Source organism: Sinocyclocheilus anshuiensis, unplaced genomic scaffold, assembly GCF_001515605.1.
Source record: "Sinocyclocheilus anshuiensis isolate Anshui unplaced genomic scaffold, SAMN03320099.WGS_v1.1 scaffold1225, whole genome shotgun sequence".
Lineage (NCBI taxonomy): Eukaryota > Metazoa > Chordata > Actinopteri > Cypriniformes > Cyprinidae > Sinocyclocheilus > Sinocyclocheilus anshuiensis.
This window is the reverse complement of record NW_015552623.1, coordinates 119,524-132,995: the sequence shown is the minus strand read 5'-3', so window position 1 is coordinate 132,995 and position 13,472 is coordinate 119,524. Positions and strand designations below refer to the sequence as shown.

At 37.3% G+C, this 13,472-nt stretch overlaps 2 protein-coding genes across 3 annotated transcripts in view; both read left to right on the top strand.

Moving 5' to 3' along the window:
- The first annotated feature begins 4,995 nt into the window (after positions 1 to 4,995).
- On the top strand, positions 4,996 to 8,366 carry LOC107666277 (plasminogen activator inhibitor 1-like). The gene is made up of 9 exons (XM_016457504.1): positions 4,996 to 5,074; positions 5,714 to 5,955; positions 6,179 to 6,403; positions 6,548 to 6,742; positions 6,829 to 7,027; positions 7,128 to 7,228; positions 7,366 to 7,452; positions 7,566 to 7,649; positions 7,792 to 8,366. Exons 2-9 carry the CDS (start codon positions 5,715 to 5,717, stop codon positions 7,836 to 7,838), a joined length of 1,179 nt encoding a protein of 392 aa, XP_016312990.1. The 5' UTR covers positions 4,996 to 5,074; position 5,714; the 3' UTR covers positions 7,839 to 8,366.
- A 733-nt stretch (positions 8,367 to 9,099) lies between these two features.
- ap1s1 (adaptor related protein complex 1 subunit sigma 1) overlaps positions 9,100 to 13,472 on the top strand; it is a 16,699-nt gene continuing 12,326 nt past the window's right edge. The window contains exons 1-2 of one of the 2 annotated variants that reach the window (XM_016457529.1): positions 9,100 to 9,443; positions 12,124 to 12,302. In XM_016457529.1, the coding sequence (XP_016313015.1) occupies positions 9,441 to 9,443; positions 12,124 to 12,302 (182 nt within the window). In that variant the 5' untranslated portion in view covers positions 9,100 to 9,440. Of the gene's footprint in view, positions 9,444 to 10,307; positions 10,376 to 12,123; positions 12,303 to 13,472 lie in introns of those variants that run through there. The other variant, XM_016457528.1, reaches the window with a different exon arrangement.

Below are 13,472 nucleotides of genomic sequence, written 5' to 3'. Positions count from 1 at the left end.
CAGCTTCCATTCCTAGGCACCGCAGCCACAAAACAGGTTAACACAAGTTTTGACTCTCAAGGCTTTCAACTCTCAGCCTCTGAATCATTTCATAAATCTGAAGACTAATTATTTTCTTTTGTATACACCCTTTAAGGCTGTGTTTTGGTGTCTTTGGGTTTGCCAGATATAATTGTTTTGCCATTTTATGTCTTCAGTTATGTAACCTTGTTGAACAAAATGCCTCTTGTTAGCAACCTAGTTTTAATTGGCCAGTAAAGGAAAGCCCTGATATTTAATGGTACAGTGATGTCTTAAACAGATAAAAGATGTAATAATATTTTCAAATTAAATAAATTAGACTCAAAACTAACTATTGGTTTAAAAAAATATAAGTCTAAATTTTGGGGGCCATTAAATAAAAGATGCCTGCTCAGCATTTCTCAACTGAAAAACACATCTGTTTATATCTAAGCATACAGTATCTATTTCAAAATACTCAGCCATTGTTTGGCCTTCAAAAAAAATTCCACAATTCCCATCAGCAACACCCATCACCCCTTTAGAAAAACATGCAATTTCGTGGAAACGTTAAAGAGTTCATGGCATGTCCTATTGGATGGTTCAACTTTCCTGTTTACCCCCTGAAGCGCTTTGCTCACTCTTTAAGTACAAGCTGTTTGGTAGCCCTGGATATATAAATTTGTTGTGACTCTTGGAGCTCAAGGGTGTGACACAGGACATGTTTTGCCTAATTCAACGCTCTCTCCTCATTGGTCATATCCTGTGCCTTATCTATTTGGCAAGAGCTTTGTGCTTCAAATGTCATTGTTATTCTCCATATCAGTATATTGCATTAACATTTGCGAATACATTGGTAAAACAAATTAATCTTTAAGATTTGAATAAATTAAAAAAACGACCTCAGTTTACAGTAACTTATATACATTGTGTAATTCGTTGAGAATAAAATGACGTGATAATGGTCAATGAAAAGCCAACATCATTAACCCAATGAGTGCTAAATTCAAAATCACACCAAAAATCAAAGTAAAACAGGGAAATTACAGGCTGATCCAACTTGAATGAATTTCATCAACTCATTAAGTCAATAGTGTTTATGGCCCCCACATGCCTGTATGCACTTCCAACAGCATCTAGAGCTCCTACAATCTGTGGTGTTACGTGGTGGCTGTGGATGCTCCGATACATAACATCCCAGAGGTTCTCAGTTGGATTCAGGTCTGAGGATTATGAAGGCCAGTCAATAGCATCAATGCCTTTATCATCCAGAAACTGCCTACATACTCATTGTCATGCACTAGGAGGAACCCAGGGCCCACTGCACCAGTGTCAGGTCTGACAGTGGCCCTGAGGAATTCATTCCGGTACCTGACAGCAGTAAGGGTACCGTTGGCTAACATGTCTTTGTGGCCCTCCAAGTATATTCCTCCCCAGACCACCCACCGCCAAACTGATCATGCTGGATGATGTTGCAGGCAGCATAACATTCCCCATGGCATCTACAGACTCTTTCACTTCTGTCACATGTGCTCAGTGTGAACCTGCTCTCAAGAGAATGGGGCGCCAGCGGTGGGGCTGCCAATTCTGGTGTTCTCTGGCAAATGCCAATCGAGCTGCATGCTGCTGGGCTCTAAGCACAGGTCCTACTAGAGGATGTCAGGCTCCCATGCCACCCGTATGAAATCTGACATGATTCTGACAGTTTAATCAGAAACATGCACACCAGTAGCCTACTGGAGGTCATTTTGTAAGGCTCTGGCAGTGCTCCTCCTGTTCCTCCTTGCACAAAGGAGCAGATACTGGTCCTGCTGCTGAATTGTTGCATTTATACGGTCCTGTCCAGCTCTCCTTGTGTAACGGCCCATCACCTGGTATCTCCTTCATTCTCTTGAAACTTGACTTGGTTATATAATAAATAAGCTTCTTGAAAACTTGGGTTTATTAAATGGGATGATCTGCCAGATGCTTATTTGTGCAATTTGAAATGAGAAAAACAAGATATGTGCAAGTAAAAGAGGCAAGAGATGACGTCCAAGCTTTCTAGGCTTTGAAGTTAAATAAAGGCTATAATTTCCTGTTCCTTATCACTTTATCACTCATCAGCACTTTTTAGTCTAGAATAGATTCCTTAAATCCACATAAATCAAGATATTTCACTTTGAAGAGCCTTAATCAGCATGGCTGGCATTTTCCATGGACACTGCACAAAAGTTAAGCAAGTTTCTGATCAATCAGAATGTAGTACAGATAGAAATACATCAGCAGAATCTTGCTTATAGACATAGAGAGTAGGTGTAGGTTCATATTTTGCATTTTCAGTTTATTCATTAAGTTCATATTTGGTTCTGTAAATGTATAAATGAATTATACTCTTCAATGGCTCTGATATACTGATTTCATGTTTCTGAGAAAAGATGCATCAGTTTTACTTTTAGGATCTCTCTCCCTTTCTCAACGGCAAGATGCTCCCACGATTGTGTTCCACTAGGTTCTCCTCAGCTACATCTGGTGTCTTTCGCCCACCCTTCAGCTGTATTTAATCAGTTGTTATTAGTCATAATGACCACAAACAAAATATTTCAATATTTTCTGACTGTTTGTTTGAACTCCCTGACAACAGAATAAAACAGTGCTGCAATTTAACATAGGGTCAAATGAAAAGGTCAAGTGAGAACAGCCCAACCCACCTAACATGATACTGTAAACTGCTGGATTATGATTAATGAGTCGTTTTAAAACAGCACATTAAGACTGTTACTCCAATTAGACTTAGATGTTGATGGAAAAAGTATATATTTATTAAAATGTCAAATTTCTACATATAGCGTTGAAATACTCATTTAATTCTATAAAACTTATTTTAATGATATTTTTAAACATTGCAAAATTTACAATAAAAAAAAAAAACATCCACATCAAGTCAGTTGAATTGTACTTTCTGGAAAAGAGAGAAAACATTCATGGAATTTAGACATGTTAGTGGTGGATTGTCATAGTGAATGTTGCAACCAAATGCTGGAAATATCATTTGCTTGATTGAGAAACATCAGGACAATGAGGACCACCATATAGTGAAACCCATGTTTATATTTCACACAAACGTATATGTGCTAACAAAGTTACCCCAAAAACAACAACATATAATTAATAAAATTATGTTTTGTATATTAAAAATTCTGTAGGTGAATGCTGTTGTGTTTAATTTTAATATGTTTAATTGACAATCAGTTTTACTTTCAGTTTTTTCTTCTTGAGCGGGAAGCTGGAGTTTTTGAATATTGCATAAAAGCACTTAATCTTCCAAAATGTGGTTTTGCTTTGTTCCTTTCCCAAACTTTTCTTGGTTGGTTGCCTGTGGTTACAGTGAAACTTAGCTAACTGGATTCTCATGCTCATTCCAGTGGGAAATGAAGTTGGCGTTCCTTTTGAGTGCTGTGAGTCCAATTTTCCATTCACAAGTTTACTGGAGGAGAGGCTCATGACAACATGACATAATTAATTCGAGGGAGTTAAAAGCAAAATGTTACTGTACCACATCAGTATTCTGCCACTGTTAGGGTAGGCTACTAATAAAATAATCCATGATATCGCAGAATTTTTATATAGGCCATTATATCAGTGGGAATGAAGCGTAAATTCATAAGACACCTACGTGTAAGTGTGTAAATGACAGAAATCCAGAGAGAGGAGATATTACAGTACATTTAACAATGCATTTAACGGTTTAGAACTTGCACGCGAGACTTGAAATCAATGACGTAAACACATCTGTGAACTTAATTAAAGCATGACATGATGTTTGTGTTCAGAGTATACAAACTTTATGACTTGCGAATTTTCATTTTGACACTTCATTGTCTGGTCTTTTAAAGCTCTCGCAGTTAAAGCCCCTACAGTTAGTTGCTAAGAAGACAGATGTTGTATTTCAGTAAAACAGTTGTTAAGTACTTTAACATTCCTCACAATAGGTACCTGGCTTGTGTGTGTTTTCCATGTTTTATAGACATGCTCCTCTGCAGACTTTCTTTACACATTCAGTCTGTGTCATATTCCCCGAAGACGTTGGCCTTGATGATAAAGCTCATACCAGGGATCATTAGACATGACTTGAAAGAGTTTAAAGTTATTTCATCAGTAGTTTTTCCATTTTCCTGTCCTTTTGTCCCTAGACACCTAACTATTCCTTATACTCAGAAAATGTGGCCTTCCTCATGAGCATGTGTGAAGGAATGCGTTTTTGGTAGAACCAAATATGGGCATGTGATGTGTCATTTTTCCCAAACGTGAGTCAATGCTTCAGCCTAATGTTCTTAATTACTCCAGATGATGAAGCTATTTTTACTGTCATTGTGGTTGCTGAACAGAATGATAAGGGGATGGATTATGTCAACTTTTATTTTTGGCACATACATAGATGTTAAAATATCCAGTCCTGTCAGTGGCCTTATTGAAATTAATTAAGTACGTGCTTGCTCAAACACGTTTTTGTTCTTGAGTAATTGTTTGTAATTAATTGCTGTTTCAATATTACAACGTGAATTACTTGGTGTGTGTATGTGTGTGTGTGTGTATATATATATATATATATATATATATATAGTATACTGATGTTGAAGTCAACAACTGATAATTAAATACAGATATGTATTAATATACTGATATAAAAGATGTGAGAGTTCACTGAAACAAAGAAACACATTCAAAGCTTTAAAGACTGATATGCCGCCAAAATTGGCAATGACTTCTGCCTTAGACTAAACGTAGCCATGGCTTGGCTGTTTAACGGTCCTGTAAAAAAGGAGAGAGAGACAAGGAAAGAGACTGGGTGAAAAAAAAGTGTTTATGTTTGTCTGTGTGAAAAAGGGGAGAGGGGGACTGGAAAGGCAGACAAGGATGACTTCATAACTTCCGCTAGTGTGTGCGTGTCTGAAGGGGAGGTCTCAAGTCCTTTAAATAGCGACAGAGCTACTCACAGACACATTAAGAGCAGCTCTAGGCTTGCACTGCATCGAAGATCACAGTAACAAACTAAATCTACAAAGAAACTCTTCAAAATCAAAGCATCTTTCAGGTAATTTTATGTTCTTGTTTTGCTTCATACCGAAAATAGACTCCAACTTAATGATTAAAACTTTTAGAAGTTGTAAAGTTTTGGTAGCATTTAGCTCAAGTAGTTGATTGCTTGATCTAATAGATTTTGCCCGTATGTTTTGGACTAACCAGCATGGGCAGAACTGAATTAGGTGTGAAATTTGAAAATGTAATTGTTGATATAAATTACTAGTTGTTTACCCAGAAATCAGTATACATATAATAAAGTTATAAACTTGGAATAAGTGTTTATAGACAAAGCTTCTTATGTGCCATAGTATTCTGAAGGTAAACATGTGAGGCATGAGTCAAGATAGACAAACAGAGATGGCATCTTAGCGTTTGAATGGTGGGTGTTGTGTCTTGCACATTAGGGAGAATTTTCACAAGGGAAAGTAAAGAAGCAGCTTGTTCTCTTTTTGGAGGAGGTTGAAACATTTATTTGTCTCCATGGTTTTGCCAAGTGAACACACCCATATTGTGACCAGAATCATACTTCAGCAGAAATTCAAAAAACAATCGAGCTTTTGAAATGATCTTTTTCATAAAATCTGTACTTACCATTTACAGTTTTGAATTAGCACAGCTGACCTCTCTCTTATCTTCCTCGGTTATTCAGAATGCAGAGCCTGAATGTGCTGCTGATCTTTACCCTTTGCGGGTCAAGCTTGTGCAACATTATGCAGGAGAAACAGACAGATTTTGGACTGCAGGTGTTCTCTGAAGTAGTCCAATCTGCTCCGGACAGAAATCTGGTTCTTTCTCCCTATGGCATCTCTTCAGTGCTGGGCATGGCTCAACTGGGTGCCTATGGCAGCACTCTTCAAATGCTTACCTCCAAGATGGGCTACTCACTACAAGGTAGATGAATGAGAGCAGTAGATGTAATTCTATTATGTTCTGGAACAGCTTAGAAAAACTATCATTCAGAATGTATCATTTTAATAAAGCAAATATTTGTAGAGAATAGGCCTATATGTATCACTTATATCTTGTATTCTTATATTTAAATCATAATATTTTACATTCCTAATTTAATGTGTAAAGATTGTTGTTTTTCTAACTCTCTCTTTCCTTCTGATAGCACGAGGAATGCCAAAGCTACAGAGGCTTCTTCAGAGAGATCTGGCCAGTGAAGACGGGGTAGAAGTGGCCAGCGGTGTCATGGTTGACCGGAAGATAATCCTGGAAAAGGTATTTAGGCGCAGTCTGTCCAAAGCCTTCCGGAGCGTCCCACACCAAATAGACTTCAGCCAACCAGAGATGGCCCGGCAGGTGATCAACTCCTGGACATCTGACCACACTGGTGGTAAGTTACTGCTATTTTGAATACATTGCCTGTGATGTTCCACATCAATTTGGATAAAAATGTCTGCTAAATTATTAAATGTAAGCTCGCTCACCATACACTCTTTTCAAGACGCTTAAACGATTTATTGGCTTCATTTCTTAGGAATGATTTCTGACTTCCTCCCATCTGGGGTGTTGAGTGAACTGACACGCTTGGTCCTGCTGAATGCTCTTCATTTCCATGGGGTCTGGAAGACGCCCTTTGACCCTAAACTTACTAGGGAACAACTATTTCACAGAGTCAACGGCAGTGCTGTGTCTGTTCCTATGATGACTATGACTTCAAAATTCAACTGTGGTGAGTGTCGATGATTTGGTTTAAATGAACTGATAAGAAAATAAAGAATGTTGTAAAGTTTATTTACAACATTTTTCTCCATCTAGGTGAGTTTGTGACTGAAGACGGTGTGGACTATGATGTCATTGAGGTGCCTTATGAGGGGGAGTCGCTAAGTATGCTTCTGGTGATACCATTTGAGAGGGATGTGCCTCTGTTGGCCCTGAACAAAGAGCTGAGAAGCAGCAGGATTCACCAATGGAGAAAACAGATGAGAAAGATTAACAAACAACTTGCTATTCCAAGGTAACACATCTATTTCTGTGAACTTGCGTGGGATTTTTATATTGTGATGGACATTTTAAAACAGGAGGCCTAATGTGTGTGTTATGTAATGATATCTCAGGTTCTCCATGGATACAGAAACTGATCTGAAGTCCACACTGAGCAAGATGGGTCTTGGAGACATTTTCAGCCAGAGCAAAGCTGATTTCTCTCACATTACCAGTGAGTGTTGGAAATGATCAGATTTCACTTTTAGCAATGATGTGGCTGTTTTGTTAAAGGATAAATAAATGCGTGTTAATGGATGCTCTTTTTGATGAAACTAATAGTGTTGTGTCTCTCTCTTTTTTTCCAATTAGCTGAGGAACCTTTATGTGTATCCAAGGTCCTTCAGAGGGTAAAACTTGAGGTGAATGAAGAAGGAACCAAAGGCTCATCTGCCACAGGTACAGACACTGAATTACATACAATACAGTACAAAAGTATTCAATAGCAATAGTCATTATAGTGAAACCAAAATGCATATTTTACTTATTTATTTTTCTGTGATTTTCCCCAGTGGCTGTCATCTACTCTCGCATGGCTGTAGAGGAGATCAAACTCGATAGACCCTTCTATTTCCTCATTCAACACAAACCCACTGGTCAGTTGAACTTTTCACATGCTTTTACCTTATTACATTTAATTTTGCTTACTTTTTATCTGGATATGTGTCGGTGTAGTTTTTTTCTTTTTTTTTTTTGGTTGTCTCCCTCAATATTAAAATCCCCTGGTTAACTTCACAGGTGCGTTGTTGTTCAGCGGTCAAGTGAACCAGCCTCAGGAATACTAACAGACCAAGGTTGTGTCTGAAGTGCCCATACAAACAGAAGGACCAAGGAAACTGCCAACAAGTCTGCACACAACATACTACTGAAGACAGGAGATGCTTAGAGTTCAGTTTTAGAATGAAATTGGGAGGAAAAGATGCAAAACCTTCTATATCTGTCATGTGAGCATAGCTTGAAGTGCCAAACTTTAAAAAGCAATGTATAGAATAGATGTTTATTCAGTATGTGTCCTTAGCTATGGGAGAGGAAAGATCTATAATATAAAAGAAAGGATTACTGTTTAAAACATATGTCTGAAACATCAGGGACATTTAATGAACAAATTTACAGCCTCAGCAGACGGAGTTTCTACATGCACTAATTTGAAGAGTGAATTAATTTGTATGCTTTAATCTGTTTAATGTGCTTATATATTTTTTACAAGTTGGATTTTACAGTATTTATATTAATTTATTGTCGAAGGTTATATTTTCTTGAAGACTGTTTATTGAAATAGTTTCCTTTTATAATAAAAGCGACTATATGTGAACATGAATTAGTTTTGCGTTGTTTATTAAATTACTTAGGTGCTGGCGACATCTTGTGTTCAAAGTGTGGCAACAACAAAAAGTCAAATAGATTACAGCATTTTTCAGATAAATGGCTTGGGATGTCTAGAGACACGCTATATATTGTAATAATCAAGTTACAGATAAATGTATGCTTAACACGAGCTGGCAGTACAAATGGCATTGTGATATGAGCTGCCATGATGATTGTCGCAATGAATGACCAAAACTGAGCAGCATGAATCTGTATTTTCCTATATCATGAACAGATTAAAGTTCTTTACCCTCACCCTCCTATCTCTGTTACCATGGCAACCTGAATCAGACCCCTTTTTGTCATTGCAACAGCATCTGAACATCTTGCCCTGATGGCAGAGGCAACGCTGTTAAGTTTTTACAAATAGACAAGAAACCCCACTTTATTACTTTCGAAAACGTAAACACATAAATCATTCGCTGTTTTTTGTTAGTAGCGGGAAGTCGTTTCTTGTGAAGGCAGCAAGCGGACTTTCTGCAGGAGATCTTGTGGAGACAGGAATGCGCAGAGCGCATGCGCGCTGGCGGTGATGACGCTACCTGACTCCTCTCTAGTGACGGGAAGTCCAGCTCAATTCTGCGAATCGGTTCCTTCAAACAGTTCGTTCAAATGAGCCGACTCAGCCGTTCTTATACACCATGCCGTTGTAACACCGAATTCTGTGACCCTAGTAGGCGCTATTGTGAGGGTAGGTTTAGGATTAGGATTGGGTTTAGGGGGTAGGTCGGATTAGTATAATAAATATTGCTGTCTATTACGAGTTTTCGAGTACATTTCATTAATACGGATGTTTACTGTAAGTGTTCTAATCAATCGGGAATGAATTAGATTAACCGTTGCACTGAAAAGATCCGACTCGAAAGAACAATTCGTTCACAAAGCTACTCTAGGCTGCTTCAATGGGGCTCTGAAACAACGAGCAGTCAGATAGACATGTAATGATAATATCTTGCGGTATTTACCACAAAGCGGTTTGCTGTTCACTGAAAACACCTGACTGCTCTCAATAAGCCGTCAAAATGGTAAGTTCTAACTTAACGTTACTCTTATAGCGATAATATTCTGCACTTTCTCTGGCAGAGCTAGCGTTAGCTAGCTAAGTCTAAGTTAGTACAGTCAGCTACCTTGACACCTCAAACCCTGTTTAAAAATGTACATCTCACCTAGCTGTCGGGCCCTAGGTGGTCTGTCCAGTTTGGACGCTTTGTGTGGTTTACATCTCTCAAACACACTGTAAAATTGTCACGTTGTTACGTATTGAAAAGCGTTTGTTCACTAGCCGGGTCAGTTTGACAGCTGGATTTGATATGTTAAATTGGTACTGTTAATTAATCACCAAGACGCTGTTCACAGCTTTGCGTTCATACGAAGCGTTTTCTGAATACTTGAGATATCGTTTCATCAAGTTTCATTAGAGATCCTATTTTTTAAAGTTGTCTTCTGACTCTTGATTCGACCCGGAAACGGTTGTCTAGTTGCTGCTTTGTATTTGAGGTTCAGATGAACTGTGAGTCAGTCAGAAGACTGCCTTTAATCCCACACAGTACATTTCACTGCGGTTTTTAGAGTCATAACAGTGTGTTCTCTCAAATATTCCGTTATAGAAGTATTTCACAACATATTTCCTTTGTTTAATCAGTTAAGCATAAAAGGAAGTGCTGCTCTGAGAGATAATATCCAACACATCGTACAACAGTGTTTACTAACTGAAGAAAGCACTAAAGATCATAGCAGACGGAAGCAAAATATAATGTCTTTGTACGCTGTCCAAATTGTTAATCATTTTCCTGTTTGCCATGTTCATTAAACAGGCTGACCTGGACTTGCTTTTTCTTTGATGAGATAGACACGTTACTACAGTATCAATCAAAAGAGCATTTATTTCTCCATATAAGACCTTTTGTTTTCCCCTCTTTCTATGGCACTAGAAAAACAGCAGAAAGCATTCATCGCTGTAAGTAAAGATGTGTAGTTTAGCAGTAGATGGTGGTCTCATTGTCTGTTCTGTAGATTTTTATGTTCTTTATTAACAGTAGAATTTCATGAATGTGTGAATTTAGTGTCCAATATTTGTGTTTAAACTACTAACAAGTGTTATAAGACACGGCATTGATCAAGTAAAAACAGTGCACGGTTTTAACTAACTTGTCTGTATGTGTGGATGCTAAATTGTCACTTGATTTGGTTGCTAAATATGGACTTGAAACCAGAAACATTTTTTTTATAGCATTGAAGAAGATAGTCTCTCCTTCCCAGGAGGTTACTATTCTCGTCTTTGGCCCCTATTAATTTTTTTTTCCACATCTCATCTTTTTTTTACGTCTTTCTATTTTTGGATATGAAACATCTCTTGTACAACAGAGCCTTTCATTGCCAAGTGCAATGCATAATTTTTAGTCTATTTCAAGAGCTGATGTAGGCTGACAAATTATGGCACAGAGTCCTCAATTTAGAAAGCTTGTAAAAATGCTTCACAATTAAACTAACGTGTGCTTAAGGTTAGTGTTCCATATGATAGTCTTGTGGTTTTAATCATAGTGTGTCATACTAGTTCTTTGATCAGGAAATGTGATAGTTGGATAGTCTTTCGAGTGGATTGAGCTGAATGCAGCATGTTGGATATGTGGGCCATGTCTGATGGGAGCAGATGCAGTGCTCTTCAGCTCGCCTCTTAAATATTTAACACATCTGAAATGCATAGGCCAGCTCACTTTCTAATTTTATAATGATGGATGACGCTAAAGTTCTTTTAGGAAAAAAAGAGGTAAAATTTGTTTTACACAATTTTTCCATTACGCCTTCATCCTTTCTGATAAGTCAGATACTGGTTACAAGCACAGTTCACAACATTTGAATCATCAATTGTACATAACATGGACATGAACCTTTTTTCTTTTCTTTTTTTACCAGCAACAAGATTTTAGGTTGTAATTGAATTCAATGTGTAAGGTAAATAGTACATTTTAGTTCACAGTTTTTAAATGTTTTTCACTAGTTTTAATATCCTTTGGCCTTTTTTGTCCTAGTTTTGTGGTGATGTATGATTTTTTTGAAACTAGTACGTTCTAAATTAATATGAGGTCATAAAAACTGCATGTATAATAATTATCATATAACAGGTTTTTAGTGAAGTATTGCATGGGACACATCAAGTTTTTAGTGAAAAATTGTTAGTATATATTTTTAGTTTGGTGGTTTTTAAAAAAATTAGTATTCAGTTCAATGTTATTATTGTTAACTAACTAAAACTATTTACCAGTAAAAATAATTTTTATTAATTTAAAAAGAAAATATAAATATTAAATGTAAACTAGACAAAAATAAAACTACGAAATTATAAATGTCTTGACAACTATCTAAAATTAAATTGGTTTAGGTTGAAATACTAAAATTACTAAAACTGATATAAAAAATCAAGCCAATAAGAAATATAAAAAATTAAAAAGTACTAAAAGTTAAACTAAAATGAAAATATAAAAACTACACAAACATATAAAAAAGCTAATAAATATTAATCAGTACTATATTAGTGCATAAATAATAATAACACTTCTCTAATTATGTGTTACCAGAGACTGGTTTATTAATTAATTTATTTATTTAGCTTCTCTGCCATATTGAGTATTGTCTGGTATTTATGAAATAACTATTTTTTCTTTATGCGATGCTCTCCTGTCTCTCTCTATCTCTGTTTCTCTCTAGATGCGCTTTATGCTTCTGTTCAGCCGGCAGGGGAAGCTGCGACTCCAGAAATGGTACACAGCTACGGCTGAGCGTGACAAGAAAAAGATGGTCAGAGAGCTCATGCAGGTGGTGCTGGCCAGAAAACCCAAAATGTGCAGCTTCCTGGAATGGAGAGATCTAAAGATAGTCTACAAGAGGTACAAAACCACGCTTGCATTTGATGCCTTTGTGAGACAGAAATGTAGGCTGCAAATGTGTCTCTTGTTCTCGGTTTCTCACATACACATAAAAGTTTGTACTAAATAAAACATAGTACACAGACTATACACCTATTTCTTGCTGAGATAACTGTCTAGTGAAGCGTACATCAAATTATTGTGAACGATGACTCATTTAATGCGTCATTATTGAAGAGTGGAATTGCTTGAAACATCAAAATACATTTCATATCTAGTCACCTACGCACATACACGCCTGCTTTAACTTAATTCATTAGTAACCTCTTGTGAACTCTCACAGTGCCCTTTTGCATTGCGTAACAATGTGACCTTTTTGTAAGCATCTAATACTGTCACTGCACTCAGGATAGACAATAAAAAGAGGTGTAGAGAGGTGGTCATTATTTTTGGCCATAAGGGGGCACTGAAAGTAAAGCTGCCCTGTTCTTCATTGCGTGTGATTTTTTGTTTTGTTTTTTTACCTCTGCACTCCATCTGATATGTACTTGATTTGGCAGCTACTTAATGTCATTGCTTGATTTAGAGTTCAAAACACTGTCACTATAACATTTCTGCAGTCATGCATCCATGTTGGCTTAATCCTTATTACGTTTTGGTTGGTCACTTCCACACTTCCACAAGCTCGTAGACAGGAGTGTGTTCGACCAAAGTCCCTTTCACGGTTCGACTTGAAGCAGCAATGCGCAGACCGATCGCTGTATGACAAAGCACCGCGAGAGCTACAAGCCGGGTTTCCATCCAAAGTTGCGAATTTAACTTATGCGCAAAATTGGAATATCGCATAAAACATTTGCGAACAAGCACTGTTTCCATCCAACGAGTCAGAGCAAACAAAATCATCACTTCCTGAAAAACTAGCACCAAATATCACTAAGTAAGAGAAGCCACTGTATATAATAATTCTCAAATATAATAAATTACTTGCGCTTTGAGTGAGCAGACGAAACACAATAAATGCGGTCTTGCTTTCGGAGGTGAATGTCAGCTGTTTGGGAAGAAATACTTTGACGACAGACTTTGCTCAGGCACTTCAGAATGACCATGACAACATTTCAGATGCTGTGCAACTAAATCGGTCCGCTGGTTAGTCAGGTTATGCTGTCCCATAGCGCAAAGTCACATGACTTT

Coding starts and splice junctions, on each gene's coding strand:
- LOC107666277 (XM_016457504.1), top strand. CDS start 5,715: ATGCAGAGCCTGAATGTGCTGCTGATCTTTACCCTTTGCGGGTCAAGC. Junction 7,453..7,565: donor CAAAGGCTCATCTGCCACAG/GTACAGACACTG, acceptor GATTTTCCCCAG/TGGCTGTCATCTACTCTCGC. Junction 7,650..7,791: donor CATTCAACACAAACCCACTG/GTCAGTTGAACT, acceptor TTAACTTCACAG/GTGCGTTGTTGTTCAGCGGT.